This window comes from Myxocyprinus asiaticus, chromosome 46 (assembly GCF_019703515.2).
Source record: "Myxocyprinus asiaticus isolate MX2 ecotype Aquarium Trade chromosome 46, UBuf_Myxa_2, whole genome shotgun sequence".
Taxonomy (NCBI): domain Eukaryota; kingdom Metazoa; phylum Chordata; class Actinopteri; order Cypriniformes; family Catostomidae; genus Myxocyprinus; species Myxocyprinus asiaticus.
Window position 1 is genome coordinate 16,781,783 of NC_059389.1, and position 21,050 is coordinate 16,802,832.

At 37.5% G+C, this 21,050-nt stretch overlaps 1 protein-coding gene across 1 annotated transcript; it reads right to left on the reverse strand.

Annotated features, from left to right (window-relative positions):
- Window positions 1-943: 943 nt before the first annotated feature.
- LOC127435598 (apoptosis inhibitor 5-B-like) lies at window positions 944-20,121 on the reverse strand. Its single transcript, XM_051689169.1, has 14 exons — window positions 19,821-20,121; window positions 14,920-15,081; window positions 14,717-14,810; window positions 14,455-14,520; window positions 10,959-11,110; window positions 10,639-10,845; window positions 10,091-10,195; window positions 9,142-9,231; window positions 8,860-9,038; window positions 4,040-4,133; window positions 3,010-3,066; window positions 2,788-2,879; window positions 1,952-2,094; window positions 944-1,751 (listed from the first exon to the last, which is right to left on the reverse strand). The coding sequence occupies exons 1-14, from the start codon at window positions 19,890-19,892 to the stop codon at window positions 1,672-1,674; spliced, it is 1,593 nt and encodes a 530-aa protein (XP_051545129.1). The 5' UTR covers window positions 19,893-20,121; the 3' UTR covers window positions 944-1,671.
- Between the last annotated feature and the right edge of the window lie 929 nt (window positions 20,122-21,050).

The window sequence follows — 21,050 nt, forward strand, 5'->3', positions numbered from 1 at the left end:
TTTAATTGAAGGAATTTTACAAATGACTAACATTATGGAAAGGGATGATGAAGACAGGAAAACCTTATACATTAATCAATTTAAACAATATTCCCAAGAAAATGTGTTTTGTTTGAAACATTTTGGCTAGAATGTAAAAGTTTTCACTGCCACTTTTCTTTAAAGCCATCCTCATGTATTTAATTATGAAGACCTAATTTTTGATCCAATATAAGACATGGCTATATGATGGGACATGAAAAAATGTACAGCACAAAAGGAATGACCAACCTAAAAACAATGCTAAAAAAACTATAGTTCCCTATATGCCATGATAAGGTGAGGTAAATAAAACATAAAATGAGATAGCACATACAATGTATAAACAGTTGTTGTGTGCTGCTTTTAGACATGGAGGATTATAGCATTAAATATATAAACTAGATTGTATTAACATCTACCTGTCCTGGTAATAATCATTAATGTGATGCATGCTTTACTGCAAGCTTGTCTGTGAAGAGCATAAAGGTCAATATATCGTACGTCTCCAATTTATCCAAGAAGTTTAAAGACCACATAGCCGTAATACATATATACACCTATAGTTTGATGAAGACATCTGACAATAAATGGCCAAAAGTAAATTAAGATTGCCCCCCCCCCACCACCAACCCCATTTTTTTTTAACATTCCAAGCCAACCAAAGGCTTATGGATAGATTTGTGACCAGTTTCTTTACTTCTCATTCTATGGAGTACAGAGCTTACCATTACAGCGAAATAGTGTTTATACAGTATTTTGATAAGATTCACATATCCAAGAAAGGATGAAAGCAATACTTCAATCTTCTTTGATAGTTTGATTCATAACCACATTGTTAGTGGACCATATGAAAGATTTATGTTAACCATAAGTACCTCATTATAATTAAACTGTTAAACCCAAGACCATCTACAGGCAAAAATATTTGAAAAAGGCAAAAATATTTTAATGTTGGTGAAAACCTCTCCAAAATGAAAAACAACTGCTGTAATACATGTCCTTAAATCCAAAACATTTAAATATCTCCTATAAACTATGCATGCAAAATGTTTGAAATTGAAACCGAACACTCAAATCCTTGCAAGCAATACCTGAAAAAGACTGGTTCCTTAATATTTTTTTTGCAACAGTGAAAAGACAAGGCAATTCAACGGACAATGTTTATGGTAATATTTTACCCATCTGATTTTTTTTTTTTTTTACTTAGTATTTATGTCCTGATAAAAAGATACTGACAGCATTAGATTTGAACCACACAAGTTTATGATAAAATTTAGAGGAGTCTATTTTAACGTCTTACAAATTCGTGATTATTTTTGATTCAACAAAATCTCAGAAATTAAAAAGGTGAAAAAAAAAAAACAACATACAAAGAACGTCACCATACAAAAACTCTTAAAAAATACACCTTGGCAGTCTTTTGTTTCACAAATATGATCCAGGAAGAAAAAATCCCAATGACAAGGAACTGTTAAGGATTTTCAATACACACTCAAGAATAACAATAAAACAATTTGGACAGAAAAACAATGGATGGTGGAAGTCTGTAAGATACAGCAAAGACAACTGGGGGAAATTTTTAAAGGAGGCAGAGATATTGGTATGTTGCGTTTATGCAGTTGCATGGGTGTAGAAGTATATGCAGTCCTCTTAATAAATTCGGCCTCGGCTTCTGTTTCCTCTTCCTCCAAATCCCCGCCCCCTGCCACCCCTGAAGCCTCCTCGTTGTTCTGCGAGCACAGAAGGAATCAGTTATATACATAAAGCAACTATTATGTTGACAATGATGAACTCAGTTTAATCTCATTCAATCACACATGCCTTGAACATCCATACTGATGCTAGAGGTGCAAGTTCTGCTGCATATTAACCATGGCTTGTTAAAATGTTAAAACTGATTTAACAAATTGACCATAGAAGTCAGTCTCACCATATGAGAAGTTCCCAATGCTGGCGCTGTACTTCCCGCTAGGTGGATTGTAGATCTGACGGGCATCCCTCCTGGGTAAATTTACGGGAAGCTTCTTTGCTGCCGCCGTTGCCCCAATGTCCTCTCCAGACAGCCTCTTCTGGCTTCAGGATACAAAAGAGATCATGGAAAAACTGTAACCTTTTTGCATATATGTTCAAATTGTTCCGGTTAATTCACATGGTGCAAGTTATTTAATGCACACTGTATGCCAGTTTGCAGAGGGCGTGCTGGAGGACAAAGAGTAGGTGAGTAGTTCATTATGTCTACACATTTAGTTTTAGTTAGAAACTTCTCAAATTATTTGAAAACATGTATAGTGTGGACTAGATGTCACTTGTCACTAGGGGGACAAAACACTAATGAAACAGATTGTTTTTTTTTTTTTACAGATTTTATTGACAAGATTGTTAAATATCTGACATTCCAATGATAATAAGCATTTTATTTTAATACTAATAATAAATGATAATCATTAACAAGTGATTATCGGTAAGTATTAAGCAATGTTGTTTTCATTGCTGTGATGAATCCAACATTTCATTGCAAAGAAAGTTATGAGAAACTAACCCTTCCACTTGTTGCCCCAGAATTGGTGAAAATTAGTGACAGATGAACTGGGAGAAGGCTTGATTGGACTAATTAGTTACCTAATACAGTCTTTGTTTGACATTAAAAATATTGTTGCATCAATACAGCCAGCTCAAATGAACTACAAACTTTAATCCCAGTACTTTGAATGTTTGTAACATAAAAACAACAAAGATATTGTGTGATTGTGCATCTGAAAGACCTACCCAACTGCTGTTGCTGCTGCCTCAGTCTTCTGCACAGGTTTCCAGGACAGTGTGACCGTGCTTTTATAGGATGGAGGGTTATGAAACAGATCCTGGAGATGACAGCAGAAAACAAACATGATCTTGCCTCATTTTCACAGTTTTAAATACTATCAACTGCAATGAAACATTTCCCTTTCCCAAAATACTTGGTTTAAAACAGTTTCAGAATTCGTACATTACCTTTATTAAAACGTTTATGTTGTTGGTGATCTTCAATGCAACAACTTTAATTTTATTCTGTGAAAACAAAAAAGGATTGAAAGTCATTTATTATCCCCCCCCCCCCAATTTTTTTTTATTGAAATTGATGACTTGGACCAAATAATAAAGAAAAGCAGCCACTAAGTGCCCAACATAGATGGAAACTCCTTCAATACTGTTTAAAAAGCATCCCAGAGTAATACCTCAAGAAAATGTCAAGAGTACATGTCTGCAAATTCTAGGCAAATGGTGACAACTTTGAAGAAGCTAAAATATAACAGTTTTGATTTATTTTGGATTTTTAGTCACAACATAATTCCCATAGTTCCATTTATGGTATTCCACAGTCTTGATGACTTTACTATTATTCTAAAATGTAAAAAAAAAAAAAAAAAAAAAAAAAAAAGAAAATTATATTAAAGAACGAGTGTTTCAAAACTTTTGACCAGTAGTGTGTGTATGTATGTATGTATGTATGTATGTATGTATGTATGTATGTATATATATATATATATATATATATATATATATATATATATATAATTACAGTTGTGCTCAAAAGTTTGCATACCCTGGCAGAAATTGTGAAATTTTGGCATTGATTTTGAAAATATGACTGATCATGCAAAAAACACTGTCTTTTATTTAAGGATAGTGATCATATGAAGCCATTTATTATCACATAGTTGTTTGGCTCCTTTTTAAATCATAATGGTAACAGAAATCACCCAAATGGCCCTGATCAAAAGTTTACATACCCTTGAATGTTTGGCCTTGTTACAGACACACAAGGTGACACACACAGGTTTAAATGGAAATTAAAGGTTAATTTCCCACACCTGTGGCTTTTTAAATTGCAATTAGTGTCCATGTATAAATAGTCAATGAGTTTGTTAGCTCTCACGTGGATGTACTGAGCAGGCTAGATACTGAGCCATGGGGAGCAGAAAAGAACTGTCAAAAGACCTTTATATTTATATATAAAACTGCAAAAAGTTTGAAATCATACCTCCTCTGTCTTCAGTGCATCTCCCGTCTTGCCTTGCAAAGCAACACGCAGTTGACGGATATATACTTGCAGTCCCCTTGCAAAGTATTGTAGCCTGTGAAACAACAAAAAAAGTAATGCACACTGTTGACCTCCCCTAACAAACTAATTCAACAATGCAAAGTCATTAAACCTAATTTTTTTAACCACTCCACAGATTTCATATTAGCAAACTATAGTTATGGCAAGTCATTTAGGACATCTACTTTGTGCATGACAAGTAATTTTTCCAACAATTGTTTACAGACAGATTGTTTCACTTTTAATTGACTATCACAATTCCAGTGGGTTAGAAGTTTACATACACTAAGTTCACTGTGCCTTTAAGCAGCTTGGAAAATTCCAGAAAATTATGTCAAGTCTTTAGGCAATTAGCTTTTGATAGGCTAATTAGAGTTAATTGGAGGTGAACCTGTGGATATATTTGAAGGCCTACCTTCAAACACAGTGCGTCTTTGCTTGACATCATGGGAAAATTAAAAGAAATCAGCCAAGACCTCTTGTTTTGTCTACAATTCTTATGTTTTTTGTCTTGGATGTTGTCTGTCTTATTGTCTACGATAGACAACACTTTTGGACATTGGTTCTGCAATAGCACACCAAAAACCGGACTTTAAATACCTTAATGCCAACCTGCTGTTTACAAACACGACAGCGGAGCCCTTTGTCTGGGCTGTCCAGCTGCGTTTCCGCAGCCGGAAAAGGGGAAGGAGAGCCGGCGTTCTCATCAGACTAAGATGTCGCACAAATCGACCCCCGCTACCCAGCATTCTACTGGCAAATATTCAGTCAACAAGCTCTGCGAGCTGAGAGCGCGGATCTCTTTCCAACGAGAGACTGCTGCATTATCTGCCTTACAGAAACTTGGATGTCTGCGGAGATTCCAGACTCAGCCATCGAACCTGTGGGGTTCTCCGTGCACCAAGCGGACAGAGTGAAAGACCTCTCAGGTAAAAGCAGAGGTGGTGGTGTATGTTTTATGATCAACAAATTCTGGTGTGATCTGAGGAACGTACATTCTATCAAGTCTTTCTGCTCTCCTGATCAGGAATTTCTCATGTTTCTGTGTCGAACATTCTGGCTACCGAGGGAATTCACAGCGGTCATTATCACAGCTGTGTACATCCTGCCACAAGCCGACACAGACCGGGCACTCAAAAGAACTGTATGGGAGTATAAGCAAGCAGGAAACCACGCACCCTGAGGTCGCGTTCATTGTGACCGGGGACTTGAACAAAGCCAATTTCAACTCAATAGCACCAAAATACTACTAACACATCAGTTTCAACACACGAGGGGACCGGGTTTGGGATCATTGCTACTCTCCCTTCCGGGATGGCTACAAATCCCTCCCCCGCCCACCATTTAGCAAATCGGACAACTCTTCCGTTCTGCTTCTGCCTGCTTACAGACAGAAACTGAAACAGGAAGCACCCGCCCTCAGAACGATCCAGTGCTGGTCGGACCAATAAGATTCTATGCTGCAAGACTGTTTTGATCACGCGGACTGGGAGAGGTTCCGGTCCACCTCTGATGACGACACAGAGGTCTACGTTGATAACGTAACGTGTTTCATCAGGAAGTGCATAGATGACGTAGTGCCGACCAAAATGATACTGATCTACCCTAACAAGAAACCATGGATTAATAGTGATGTTCGTGCGGCACTTAATGCGCAGACCTCCGCTTTTAATTCCGGGAACGTGGATAACATGGAACGTGCATAAACGAGCCAGTTATGCCCTCCGCAAAACTATCAGAGCAGCCAAACACCTGTACAGGGACAAGATTGAAGGACAGTTTAACACCACCGACTCTAGAAGCATGTAGCAGGGAATTAATATCATCACAGACTTCAAAGGGAATAAAAGCTCCGCCGTGAACAACGCTGCCTCTTTCCCGGATGAGCAAAATACTTTTTATGCTTGTTTCAAGGGAAATAACACAGTCATCATGGAGAGAGCTCTCGCGGCCGAAGCTACAGAGGTTAGTTCACTCTCCATCTCTGTAGCGGATGTAACCCGTTCCTTCCGACGGGTGAATATCCGTAAAGCCACGGGTCCAGACAGCATTCAGAGCGTGCGCGAACCAACTGGCTGGTGTTTTTACGGACATTTTCAACCTTTCCCTCTCCTTGTCTGTAGTCCCCACATGCTTTAAAACGTCCTCCATTGTGCCTGTACCAAAGCAATCCAAAATCACCTGCTTAAATGACTGGCGTCCTGTTGCTCTGACCCCCATCATCAGCAAATGCTTTGAGAGACTAATCAGAGATTACATCTGCTCTGTGCTGCCCGCCTCACTGGACTCACTGTAGTTTGCATACCGCAACAACCGCTCCACTGATGATGCCATTGCATCTACACTACACTTGTACAGTGTATTTTTATTGTATATAGCCTTCTTATTTTGTGTATACTGTATATTGTATATTTTTTATTTATTTTTGTATACAGTCTTCTTATTTTGTGTATAATGTATATTATTAGGTGTATTGTATCTTGTGTTGTGTAACAGATGTGTAAACTGTTATGTGTAAATCAGATGTTTATTGTAATTGTCATACTGCTATATTGCTTGGAACAGCACCCAAGACTTTCACCCACTGTTGCACTTGTGTATATGGTTGAGTGACAGTAAAGGGATTTGATTTGAAGATGCTGGAGGAAACAGGTAGACAAGTATCTATATCCACATTAAAACGAGTCCTATATCGACATAACTTGAAAGGCTGCTCAGCAAGGAAGAAGCCACAGCTCCAAAACAAACATAAAAAAGCCAGACTACAGTTTGCATGTGCACATGGGGACAAATATCTTACTTTTTGGAGAAACGTCCTCTGGTCTGATGAAACAAAAATGGAACTGTTTGGCTATAATGAACATCGTTATGTTTGGAAAAAGTGTGAGGCAAGCCGAAGAACACCAACTCAACCGTGAAGCATGGGGGTGGCAGCATCATGTTGTGGGGGTGCTTTGCTGAAGGAGGGACTGGTGGCACTTCACAAAATAGATGGCATCATGAGGAAGGAAAATTATGTGGATATATTACAGCAACATCTCAAGACATCAGCCAGGAAGTTAAAGCTTGGTCGTGAATGGGTCTTCCAAATGGATAATGACCCCAAGCATACCTCCAAAGTTGTGGCAAAATGGCTTAAGGACAACAAAGTCAAGGTACTGGAGTGGCCATCACAAAGCCCTGACCTCAATCTGATAGAAAATATGTGGGCAGAACTGAAAAAGCATGTGCGAGCAAGGAGGCCTAAAAACCTGACTCGGTTACACCAGTTCTGTCTGGAAGAATGGGCCAAAATTCCAGCAACTTATTGTGAGAAGCTTGTGGAAGGCTAGAAAAAAGGTTTGACCCAAGTTAAACAATTTAAAGGCAATGCTACCAAATACTAACAAAGTGTATGTAAACTTCTGACCCACTGGGACTGTGATGAATGAAATAAAATCTGAAATAAATCATTCCTCTACTATTATTCTGACATTTCACATTCTTAAAATAGTGATCCCAACTGACCTAAGACAGGGAATGATTTCTACAATTAAATGGCAGGAATTGTGAAAAACTGAGTTTAAATGTATTTGGCTAAGGTGTATGTAAACTTCTGACTTCAACTGTACATACTGACATGTCAACTGTCTTTAAAATACACTACATGGCCAAAAGTTTGTGAAAACAACCCATTACAATTAAGATGTTTGGATATTCCATTAATTCCAGTGAACACCAAACTTACATGGATCGTCCACCAAAATAAAAAAAATTAAAAAAAACAATTCTCATGATTTACTCACTCTCATGCCATCCCAGATGTGTATGACTTTCTTCTGCTGATCACAAAGATTTTTAGAAGAATATTTCAGCTCTGTAGGTCCATACAATGCAAGTGAAAAGTGGCCAGAACTTTGAAGGTCCAAAAAGCACATAAAAGCCGCATAAAAGTAATCCATATGACTTCAGTGGTTTAATCCATGTCTTCAGAAGAGGTATGATAGGTGTTGGTGAGAAACAGATCAATATTTAAGAGAGTGAAAGTGGAGATTTATAGCAAAAAATTACTTAAATATTGATCTGTTTCTCACCAACACCTATAATATCACTTCTGAAGATATGGATTTAACCACTTGAGTCATATGGATTACTTTTATGCTGCCTTTATGTGCTTTTTAGAGCTTCAAATTTCTGGCCACCATTCACTTGCATTGCATGGACCAACAAAGCTGATATTCTTCCAAAAATCTTTGTGTTCAGCAGACGAAAGAAAGTCATACACATAAGGGCTGAGGGTGAGCAAATAATGAGAACTTTCATTTTTAGATGAACTATCCCTTTAATGCTACAGTGACATTCTAAAGAATTGTGTGCTTCCTACTTTATAGAACAGCTGGGGAGGACCCTTTTCTGTTCCCGCATGACAATGTCCCTCTGCACAAAGTGAGATCCATTAAGAAATAATGTACAAAACCTGGCATGGAAGAACTTGACTGGCCTGCACAGAACCCAGACCTGAACCACAATAAACACCTTTGGGATGAATTGGACACTGAGTGCGATCCAGGGTCATCACCCAACATCAGTGTTTGACCTCACTGATGCTCTTGTATTTAAATGGGAGCAAATCCATGCAGCTATGTTCCAACATCAAGTGGAAAGCCTTTCCAGAAGAGTGGGATTAATCCCTATGGTTTTGAAATTAAATGTTCAATAAGCAAATATGAAGGTGTCCACAAACTTTGGCCATATAGTTATCTATAAAATTAAATCCCAACCTGATCTTGAAGTCCTTTAGCTTGTCTCCGCTGATTTTGTCAATGAGGAAGTCGGGTAACCTTTTGCCCAATTGGTGGAAGCTGAAGAGCAGGCACTCCACATAGCTGAACTGCAGTTTGGGCTCTTCATTCGCTGCATTCTCTCCGTTCTCCTCCTCTGGAGGCAGGGGCATGAACTCCTATCACCATTAAGTAAAAAACAAAAGATCGAGAGAATGCGGGTAATAATGCGGTGAAGAGGAAATTCCTCCATGAGGTCAGAAGTTGAATGTATGTCTTTACCAGTAGCTTCTCAAAAAGCATCTTGAGGTTGACCTCCAGTTTATCCATGTCCCCACAAAACGGACTCATCTCTGCCATCAACTTAAGTACCTAGAGGGAAAATTATTAGGAGTTTTTTTATGAGCTCTTCAAATCAAAGAGATACTAGAATTGCATTCTTTCTAGATTTAGCATTCTATGCCACTTTGGACCACTTTTATTTTTTTTTATTTATTTATTTATTTTTTTTAAGTAATTTGACATGGGTAAAAATAGCTGGGTTTCCATTCACATATTTTTAATGCAAATTTTGGGATATTGTGTAAAAAATGCTGGATGGAAACAAAGATGCAAATAAAGTTTCCAAAATCACCCTTAAAACTTGAACGCTTATACTTGAACACATTTTTTTTTTTGGTAAGACGCGCACAAACTATGATGGAAACACATTTACCAAATATATTCCTATAGAATTTATATAGGAATACAGATTCGCATCAGATAATGCAAGCCATGTGAATAGACAATTCGCTCAGAGAACATATCATTGCATAGCATTTCAAATATTACTCTGTTTATTCTGAAATGCTGTAGCCAATGCCCATCATCAAAATGATTGGCTACTATTACCACCCAGAACTGTCTGACACGCTTTCACTCCCAGACATCAAAGGCATCTGCATTTGAACACTAGGAAAACATAAGTTTGCACACTCTAAACCGCAAGTAATTTATTACATTTATTAAAAGGGCCAAAGTGGCTTCAACTTCCAGTTTCATTTCTATTTTGCACCAATTTCCCCAGAAGTGACAATTTTGTTCCCTTCAACACATGAGATCAAAAGGTAATTTATTTGCAAACTGCTTCGGCAAAATTTTTATTCTTCACATATTTTTGCAACTTGGATGGAAACATAGTTATTAAGTGGAAACTAAATATGCAGCATGACTTGTAGCACACTGTACACACCTCGAGCTGGATGTCCAGTTCTGCTACAGGACTGGTGAGCAGACTGAGGTTGGGCAGAACGTATTCACAGAAGTATGTCACAAAGCGAGTAGAATGCACATTTTTCTGGAGAAGATAAGAGCAGAGCACAAGGAGGAGAAAAATAGAAATGTATATAAATTACAGAAGGATAAATAAAACACGCATCCAAAATAAACCTAACACAGGCACACAACTAAAAATGAAAAACCATAACAAAAGTTGTTACACTGCTGCTTTTGAGAATACTTAAGTCGGAGTCATCCATCTCTAGTAAACCATAAGCCATCAGACACAGAGTCTGAAATACTGTACTATTTTTAATTGTTGGGATGCTGAACAATTCATTCAGGTATTGAAATGCAATAATTTTTTTATTGGAGAATGACAAAAAAAAAAAAAAAAAAAAAGCATCAGATTTGGTATTAAGCTTTTCTGAAGAAAAGTTTGCCTATTTTATACTTCATATTGTTGATGACAGGCCTTAACATGAGATTTGTGGTACCGAATATTACTGTAGGTTAACTTACAGAAAAGAGTGGTAAGGCCTGGCGTGTGCACTGCAAGAGCCGGTCAACACTGTCAGTATCTGCTGGGTTAAGGGCCTGCTCTAAAAAGGCCTGTTCCACCACCAGCTCCACCAGCTGCTGCCTCCCACTCACAGTCTGCATGCTCTTCAGTCCTGACAAGATACGCATTAGAAGAACAAACTCCTCCCCCGTCACATCCTCCAGGACCTAAGACAATTACAGGGTGACAGGTCAACTCAAAAGCCTTTACTAAATAGCAAAATACAACATAAAGACACAACATTATATCTGAAAAATAGGAACAAATCGAGTACAGATACCTTTTTTGTCTCTGTGAATACGTAATCCTCCACCTCCTTGGTCATTGTATCATCTGGCATCATTTTCAACTTGGTAGAGAGAAACTTGATTGCCCTTTCTCGAACAATATCTTCTCCTTGTAGGATTTGACTGAACAAGCCTCCCAGAGTTCCTTTATAGACACAGCGTCAGAGAGGACAATTTAACTTTTAGCCATGATGCGATTTAATACAAAAGGGTGATTCTCACAAAACCTGTCAAGAAAATGTTCTGGTCCTATTTTACTCCAAAATCAAAAGATACGATTAAGTAATTAGATTTTGCATATAGAAAATTAAGCCTATTTTTAGAACCATTAACATTTTCTACACTGTAACATTATTTTCATGACAGTTATGCGCATTTTCGCCCCAATTGTCATTACTTTAACAATTTGAAAAAAGATGGTCATTATGATATTCTAGGGATGTCATAACATCTTGATATATATCGATTGTGATCGTCATGTTATTTTATCTACAGGTGCATCTCAATAAATTAGAATGTCGTGGAAAAGTTCATTTATTTCAGTAATTCAACTCAAATTGTGAAACTCGTGTATTAAATAAATTCAATGCACACAGACTGAAGTAGTTTAAGTCTTTGGTTCTTTTAATTGTGATGATTTTGGCTCACATTTAACAAAAACCCACCAATTCACTATCTCAAAAAATTAGAATATGGTGACATGCCAATCAGCTAATCAACTCAAAACACCTGCAAAGGTTTCCTGAGCCTTCAAAATGGTCTCTCAGTTTGGTTCACTAGGCTACACAATCATGGGGAAGACTGCTGATCTGACAGTTGTCCAGAAGACAATCATTGACACCCTTCACAAGGAGGGTAAGCCACAAACATTCATTGCCAAAGAAGCTGACTGTTCACAGAGTGCTGTATCCAAGCATGTTAACAGAAAGTTGAGTGGAAGGAAAAAGTGTGGAAGAAAAAGATGCACAACCAACCGAGAGAACCGCAGCCTTATGACTGTCAAGCAAAATCGATTCAAGAATTTGGGTGAACATCACAAGGAATGGACTGAGGCTGGGGTCAAGGCATTAAGAGCCACCACACACAGACATGTCAAGGAATTTGGCTACAGTTGTCGTATTCCTCTTGTTAAGCCACTCCTGAACCACAGACAACGTCAGAGGCGTCTTACCTGGGCTAAGGAGAAGAAGAACTGGACTGTTGCCCAGTGTTCCAAAGTCCTCTTTTCAGATGAGAGCAAGTTTTGTATTTCATTTGGAAACCAAGGTCCTAGAGTCTGGAGGAAGGGTGAAGAAGCTCATAGCCCAAGTTGCTTGAAGTCCAGTGTTAAGTTTCCACAGTCTGTGATGATTTGGGGTGCAATGTCATCTGCTGGTGTTGGTCCATTGTGTTTTTTGAAAACCAAAGTCACTGCACCCGTTTACCAAGAAATTTTGGAGCACTTCATGCTTCCTTCTGCTGACCAGCTTTTTAAAGATGCTGATTTCATTTTCCAGCAGGATTTGGCACCTGCCCACACTGCCAAAAGCACCAAAAGTTGGTTAAATGACCATGGTGTTGGTGTGCTTGACTGGACAGCAAACTCACCAGACCTGAACCCCATAGAGAATCTATGGGGTATTGTCAAGAGGAAAATGAGAAACAAGAGACCAAAAAATGCAGATGAGCTGAAGGCCACTGTCAAAGAAACCTGGGCTTCCATACCACCTCAGCAGTGCCACAAACTGATCACCTCCATGCCACGCCGAATTGAGGCAGTAATTAAAGCTAAAGGAGCCCCTACCAAGTATTGAGTACATATACAGTAAATGAACATACTTTCCAGAAGGCCAACTATTCACTAAAAATGTTTTTTTTATTGGTCTTATGATGTATTCTAATTTTTGAGATAGCGAATTGGTGGGTTTTTGTTAAATGTGAGCCAAAATCATCACAATTAAAAGAACCAAAGACTTAAACTACTTCAGTCTGTGTGCATTGAATTTATTTAATACACGAGTTTCACAATTTGAGTTGAATTACTTTAATAAATGAACTTTTCCACGACATTCTAATTTATTGAGATGCACCTGTATATCTATATATTTTTGAGGCATTGATATGTTAAAATAAGCTGACATTTAAATTAGAAGCCTAATTTGCGTGCTTTCCAATTCACTCAGTTGGCCTGTTTAACAGTCATACGTAATAGCATTGGGAGACCACAAGAGGGTGATATAACATTTACTGAAGCCAGGCACAGGTATCGCACACACACACACACACACAAGATGAGCTGATGCAGCACAGCAGATGGCAATCCAAAGTTACAAAAGTTGTACTTCTTCAAGAATGAACAAAGCGACATTGATGTGTTTGCAGGTTAGTGTATGAAACTGTTGTAACTGCGCAAACTGAGCGATTAGATATGGCGACGTTTATTATGCAATTTCTCTGTATGTAGCCTTGAAGAGATCTTTCATTCAAGCTGTCAAACCACAAAACGACATACTTGTAACTGAAAATACATTGTGAAGACTCTATGAAAGATACTTATAAACAATATATAATCCAGTGATGGCTAGAGTAAATCATCTTTGTCCTTAGATAATGATTTGGGTCTAATTTAATGGAAAACAATGCGAGATGCGCTCCGTGGCACTTCCGAATTTTGCACTGGCGGTGTGTGCATACCCTCGTAGAAAATATGTTTCTGAGTTTGGAATGGCACACTACCCATATTAATCTTACATATCTGTCTATGGCAGAAATAGTAAGAGTAGTATGCCAATCCGAACTCTGCCATTGATTCGAATGTAAGAACATGCCGTGTCATCCGCCAGACACGTCTGGTGTCCCTTTAATTTACCCTGCTGCTCACAATTTATCAAAGTGGTGTTGAGAAAAATGTTTGAAAAGATAGAGACTGTGCAACAAGCAGCCCTATTTATATCACAAATAAATAAATATCCCGATATACATCAATAATCATCTGGAAAATCGACACGTGAAAAAAGCATTGATCCCAAGTCTATGATATTCTTATCACTGCAAAGTGAATAAATTATATTAATTTAATTATACAGTATTTATACATCATAGTTCTCCCTTGGTACTGCCTTTAATTTTCACTGATTTCAATTAAAATCATAATACAACAGCTTAATTTATTGTAATAAAGTAAAAACATGAATGTGTTACAGTAAAGAGCATTCCCATTTTACTTTTACTATTCCCAATGGGAATAGTAAAAGTAAAACGTCCAAACGCTTACAATAATGAGATTAAGTGTCCTGAAAATAATGTCAGAATGCAAAGAAATTCATGGTTAGAAATGTATGCTTTATTTTCTTTATGCACAAAATAATTTTCAAATTTTTTCATATTGATTCAGGGTTTAAAATGACCGGGACATTTTATTGAAAGGTTTCATGAGAATCGCCCAAAACATGATCACAGAACATAAACATTTTCTACATACGAGAGAATGAGAACATAATGGATGGATACCTTTTGAATCAATTTTGAAAATTGAGATCAATGCTGTGTTGACTTGACTGAATTCAGCAGAATCATCTAGAACAAAACGAGAAGAAATTGCACTTGATCAAATAGCTGGACAAAAAGTAGGTCAAATTCAGCCATAACTGCAAAAGCATATACAAAATATACAAAAACCTTGTTTACACCATGTTAAAACCCATGTACAATTTTTACAGCCAATTCTTAGTAACATGGGATCAGAATTCAAAATAAATTATTAGTACAGTACCTGTCTGCAACAGCTGTGTAAGGATGTCTGCGACTCTTGGCAAATTCTCTCCTGATGCGAAACGAGGAAGCTCTTTGATAGCCTGCCTCCGGATCTATAATTCAGAACCCAAAACAAAAGCAACAACAATGTAGTGACTTGTTGTCCTGCATATCTTTGCGTACTATCAGAAGCATACAAATTCCTGACGTAAATGTACTTACAGATACATCCTCATCTTCACACAGATCAAGCTGTGCATTGATGGCTGCATCAGAAAGTTCTGGAAAACTGCTGAAAAATTTTGGAATGAATTGTGCAGCCAATCGCTTCTCTTTAGGGCCTCCTTTTACTCCATCCAGAATTACCTGATAGGCATCTTTGTGCTGAAAAAACAAACAATAATTATTTAGTAATCAATGACAGTTGACAAATAATATAACGACATTGGGACAGAGCCAATATCCCCACTTGCGGTTTTGGTCTTGCCTACTTACCCACTTGTCTTACGTTTTTCCGGTGTTTGGCCACTAGTGTGCAAGTAGACGAGAAGACTGTGAGTGTGTGTATGACTTTTGATTGCACGCTGGGACACACATAGTAGTGCCCGACCGATTTACCGGTCAGACAATATTAGCCTTTCACAAATATATCGGTATCGGCGTGTATGTTTTCCGATATGCGCAGATATAAAAACTTTTTTTTCCCAGAACATATAATGTAGAAAACAATGCTTGGGGTGATTTAGAGTTGGTGTCATAACGTAGTTTGTCCAGCAGAGCGTTCTCCGACTCCATTGTTTACAGAGCTGAGCTGACAGTAGTTCTGCAGACGGTGCGGAGTTAAGCGGTATCTTCACTGTAACTTAACTAGTTTGTGAAATACATACTGGAAAGTTATTAAACAATGACCCCATCATTTCCCTTTTCAATATAACTAATATAATGTTAACCCTGTCCCTGACAACCATGTCACTCATGTTTATCACATCTGTTTGCCTAGTTGGTGAGACGCAATTCTGGTCCATCTTTTACTCTCCGTGACAATGAGCTTATAGCTAACTAGCTAACCATGTAGCTACTTTCATTGCTTGTAAGCTAAGTGGAAGCTAATGTGTAAACATGTATTCACCAAACTGTTTTGTTCAGGATTCGCAGTTTGGTACCCCCTTCAACCAAACAATTCCAGTCGTTGCATTTACAACAGTGTCTCCCAACCACTGTGCCGTGGCACAATAGTGTGCCATGAAAGATTGTCAGGTGTGCTGTGAAAATTATCAAATTCCACAAAATAAATAAATGCATGAAAAATATAATAATTTCAGGGATCCAAACGCCTCACCTTTCTGAGAAATTCGCCATTTTGAAACCATAATCGGTCACTTTTGTGATTGTGAAGAGCAATGATTAATGTGCAAAAGTGACTGATATTTATACGCGTTAAGGGTCTTTCACATGACTTGTGTCAGCGCTGCAGAATACACTGTAGTCTATGAAGTGACAGCACTTTACACCAAAGTGTTTTTCACAATAATGTCTTTGAGAGTACTAAGCAACAAGAAATATTTAAAAACTGTCCAAATTTGTGAAGAGACATTGAAATTTCTTTTAACTAAATATTACCTTATCGTTTAAGAATATCAGAGACCCCAGTTATTGAACTAATTTAAATTCACTAAAACGCTTAGACCTAAACGAGTCCTTTTATTACTTTCTACTATCAAAGCAACTGCAAGCTTTTTTTCTCTCTTCCAAATACATGTTTTCGATGTTTACTGCGCACACCTCCCACTTTTTTACGTGGCAAACTCGTAAAATTGACCCTCTGTGACGCTTTCTGCAACTCTTGTCATGTGGAGGGCAATGCGGCGCTTGACGCTGGTGTTGAACGGAGCATTGATGCCTTGACTCAACTCATGTGAAATGCACTTTACAATGGCGAAAGAACATTATTGAAACTCAAAATTATTATTATTTGTCTATTATTGTGGTCTTTTCTGATAAACGTCATGCTCAGCAGTTTAAATAGGCTACTGCAGGAAAATGATACCGTAGATCTGCTTTGTGTTTATAATTCTTATACTGAAGTCAGTAGATTTTTAGCCATGTGAGTTTTAATAAAGGAGAAGGTAAGGACGTTATTGAAACTCACTATTATTAGACTATTATTGTCGTCTTTTTGGATGAAAAATAATGCTCAGACTGAAGGAAGACTATAGATCTGCTTTGTTCTTTTAACGCTTAAACACTATAAAGTCTCGTGGTAGATTTCATGAATGACTCAAAATGATTCACTGACTCACTCATAGCACATAAGACGCTCATTTGTCGCCACCTAGTGACATTTCCAGAAGGGGTCACTGAACTAATCAGTTAATAAAATTGAACAAATTTGTGAAACAGAAGCAAGCCTCACCAAAATACTCTTTATTTTGCAGCTAATTCTGCACAATTGTAAACTTGAATCACTAAAATAGCTGGAATTGGTGCTTTTAGCTTATTCTTAAAAAAAAAAATATCCCCAGAAAAAATGTTCGTTGACCTGTGATTGTCTTACCTTTTTCGCCCCTCATGAGTTTGCATCCCTGTAATTTGTTGTGGCATTGCAAGAACAAATCTACAAATTAGAAAAGAAGCAAATTTGTTGTTTTTTTCCATTACCCATTTAGCGCTCTTGCCACCTGTGACCTCACACAGTGTAGCCTACCTTTGTGACTTGTTTTTTTTGTTTTGTTTTTTTGCATAGCTGAATTTCAAACATTACAATTAAACACGCTACTAAGATGAACAGAAAACATGGACAAGTTCTTGAAAAGGTAAAATATTGACGATGGTTAGCCTATGTGGGATAGTGGTGTGCCATAGAATGTTTTAGTTGTAAAAAGTGTGCCGTGGCAGAAAAAGGTTGGGAAACACTGATTTACAAAATATAATATTTAAAAGTCTGGTTTTCCACCATTGAAAGTTTCCCCTGAACTTGTATAGCAGAATATGGTGTAACACCGCTGCCGCTGTTTATCTCTTTATTCGGCAGGTGTAAATGCTTCTTGTTTTACAACCTGACACTAATTGACTGGCAGTATTAATATAGTCAACATTTGACTGATACTAAACAGTACTGATGTTTATTTAGCTATTTATTGTATTTTTATTTATTCTTTATTTAAATGGTCAGCAACTGACTGATACTGAACATACAGTACTGATGTTTATTTAGCTATTTATTGTATTTTTATTTATTCTTTATTTTCTCAGTGTTCTTTTCTAGAATTGGTTGACAATGTATAATAATAATGTTTAAGAAAGCAGCCTTCTGAGTACCTTTGCATAGTCATATCGGTGCACAATCCACTGAAAAGGTCTGTTGTCATTCCAGCTCAAATTTACAATATCGGCCACCATATCGGTAATCTGTGAATTTTCCCTCTCTAAAATTGGTATCGGTCTCAAAAATCCCATATCGGTCGGGTTCTAAAATGTAGACTTAAAGATGTCGGTGCTGGTTGCGACAGCTGTTTTTCTTTTCACTCAACTGAAGACTGATTGTTTTTGGTAGCAGTGACTGTTATAGCCAACTTAAAATAATAAATAACTGAAAATTGTACCCATCTTTTCATTTATTAATACACTATTGGTTGTTTATAGTGTATAGTGTTAAAGTGTATTGTGCTGTAGAAAATATTTAAGCACAATTTTTTATAATGTTTTTGTGTGAAAATTGTAAAAACGTTATTTTTTACTCATTTTGATTTTCAATACTTTGCACAATAAAACATGTTTAACTGTAAAATATGAAATAAGCAATTTCTTTCTAGTTTGTTTCTCAATACACTGCATAAAACTTAAAGAAAATAAAAACTTTATAAACCTGTGTGATCCATTAATAGCTACTAATACAAACCATTTAAATTATATGCTTTGGCTTGTCATTTATATAGGATGACCAAAGACTGCTTTACACAATTTATCAGTATGTGGTTTCATACAACAAATAAAAAGCATTAAAACGTATACTTTACATAAAGATGAGAAAGAACCTATGGTAGTAGTTGATAATTTTTTTAATTTTAATACAGCATTTGCTAGACCATATATTGTATGCCACACTGGCTGATAAATGACCAAAATGACCAGCAGTATTAGGCAAGAACAACCAAAATAATGTGATTACTGGGCGAGAAGGATAACAAAGAGGTATACAAATATACACAAATAATATTTTGTAATTATGATGCTGATATTAAGTCATCCCAACACCTTATATAATGTTGAATATATTCATTTAAACAAAAATAAATTTTGTGCTTCACTTATGTTTCACTATCTGATCATAATAAATAACTTTGATATTGAAAAGCTTTCCTTGACGTCATCATGGCTAAAATACACCGATCGCTCAGGTAGGCGGGGTGTGGCTGTGGCTCCTGATCGTGATGAACTCTGGGATACACTTAGCCTGAAAGAGCGCTCCGAAACGGTATACGAACTAGTGTGGATTTAGCGTGGGTTAAGTGCACTGAGCTTTGGCATGTTTTAGACATGTGACAGTCTTGAACACTTACAAACTGTCGCGTGCACGCGCACTCAAGTGGCCAAGACCGCAAGTGTGGGTAATGGGACAGGGCCATTATATAAACCAGGCACCAAATCAGTAACGCATTTCAATGGTAACACTTCACTATGGTAATCAATCTGGAAAAAGATACCAGATTTGCAATGGATAAATCTCTCATCCTTCATCATCATGCTTATCCTAAGATGTTAATATTTTATCTGTACTGTGCGCAGTTCTGCGCAACGCCACATTCACGAACCCTTACGCACGTATCGTAGGACTACACTCCCACTAAACGTGACGTCTTTCCCTCCCTCAATGCATAAATACAGCCAACGAATATTTTAAATAAGTCCTTTGTGCTAGCACGACTGACCTTAATGCTCGGAGATGAGCTCGTTAATTTAACCAGAAAAATCCAAAAATTCAGTGGCAGCTAGTAAGCTAATACGAGCTGCTCAGCACCAGGAGGCCTCCTAGACAAGGCAAAGCCGTTTAAATAAACATACAACCTAAAAGAAGATAAAAAAGTGCTATTCACATGGACAAACAGTACGTATGTGTCCAATACCTTGCTGAGATCCTCTTTGGCGTCGGCGAGGATGCCATAGTTGCGGTAGAGCTCCTCCACTGTCGCCGCCATCAGCGTGTCCGACTCACCCGGGGATTTCAATGAATAAAGGCAGTTCTTCTGCTCTTTTAGTGATACTTCCTCTTCGTCCGCTTGAAATATGTTCAAACGCGTTTCGATATTAAAGCATATGTATGATGTGAGCAGTTAGTGTGGTATTTATTGGACGCAAGCGTTGCCCTCGCGTACAATACGCCAATTTGCATTAGTTGCTCTGTGCGGCGGGATGAAAACTTCTTCGGGCTTTTGTGACAAGATTGTGAGAGTCACTAGTTAATAGCGCCATCTGCTGAATTGGGAGTCTAATGGCATTACGCTTGAATCCATATCAATGATTGTAATAATTGATGAAGGCAGAGGACTAGAAATGTTGCAATAACAAAACATTTTTTTTGTTATGTTGGCTTGATCTATCTATCTATCTATCTATGTACAGTTGAAGTCAAAAGTTTACATACACCTTTGCCAAATACATGTAAACTCAGTTTTTCACAATTCCTGACATTTAATCATAGAAAACATTCCCTGTCTTAGGTCAGTTAGGATCACTTCTTTATTTTAAGAATGTGAAATGTCAGAATAATAGTAGAGAGAATGATTTATTTCAGCTTTTATTTCTTTCATCACATTCCCAGTGGGTCAGAAGTTTACAGGTGCATCTCAATAAATTGGAATGTCGTGGAAAAGTTCATTTATTTCAGTAATTCAACTCAAATTGTGAAACTCATGTCAATTAAATAAATTCAGTGCACACAGACTGAAGTAGTTTAAGTCTTTGGTTCTTTTAATTGTGATGATTTTGGCTCACATTTAACAAAAACCCACCAATTCACTATCTCAACAAATTAGAATACATCATAAGACCAATAAAAAAAACATTTTTAGTGAATTGTTTGCCTTCTGGAAAGTATGTTCATTTACTGTATATGTACTCAATACTTGGTAGGGGCTCCTTTTTGCTTTAATTACTGCCTCAATTCGGCGTGGCATGGAGGTGATCAGTTTGTGGTACTGCTGAGTTGGTATGGAAGCCCAGGTTTCTTTGACAGTGGCCTTCAGCTCATCTGCATTTTTTGGTCTCTTGTTTCTCATTTTCCTCTTGACAATACCCCATAGATTCTCTCTGGGGTTCAGGTCTGGTGAGTTTGCTGGCCAGTCAAGCACACCAAC

Excerpts from the sequence above, each read along its gene's own strand:
- LOC127435598 (XM_051689169.1), bottom strand. The coding sequence starts at position 19,892 with ATGGCGGCGACAGTGGAGGAGCTCTACCGCAACTATGGCATCCTCGCC. Across the intron at positions 11,111-14,454 it reads TTTCAAAATTGATTCAAAAG|GAACTCTGGGAGGCTTGTTC; the intron begins GTATCCATCCAT and ends GTGTCTATAAAG. Across the intron at positions 9,232-10,090 it reads AACTGGACATCCAGCTCGAG|GTACTTAAGTTGATGGCAGA; the intron begins GTGTGTACAGTG and ends TTTTCCCTCTAG.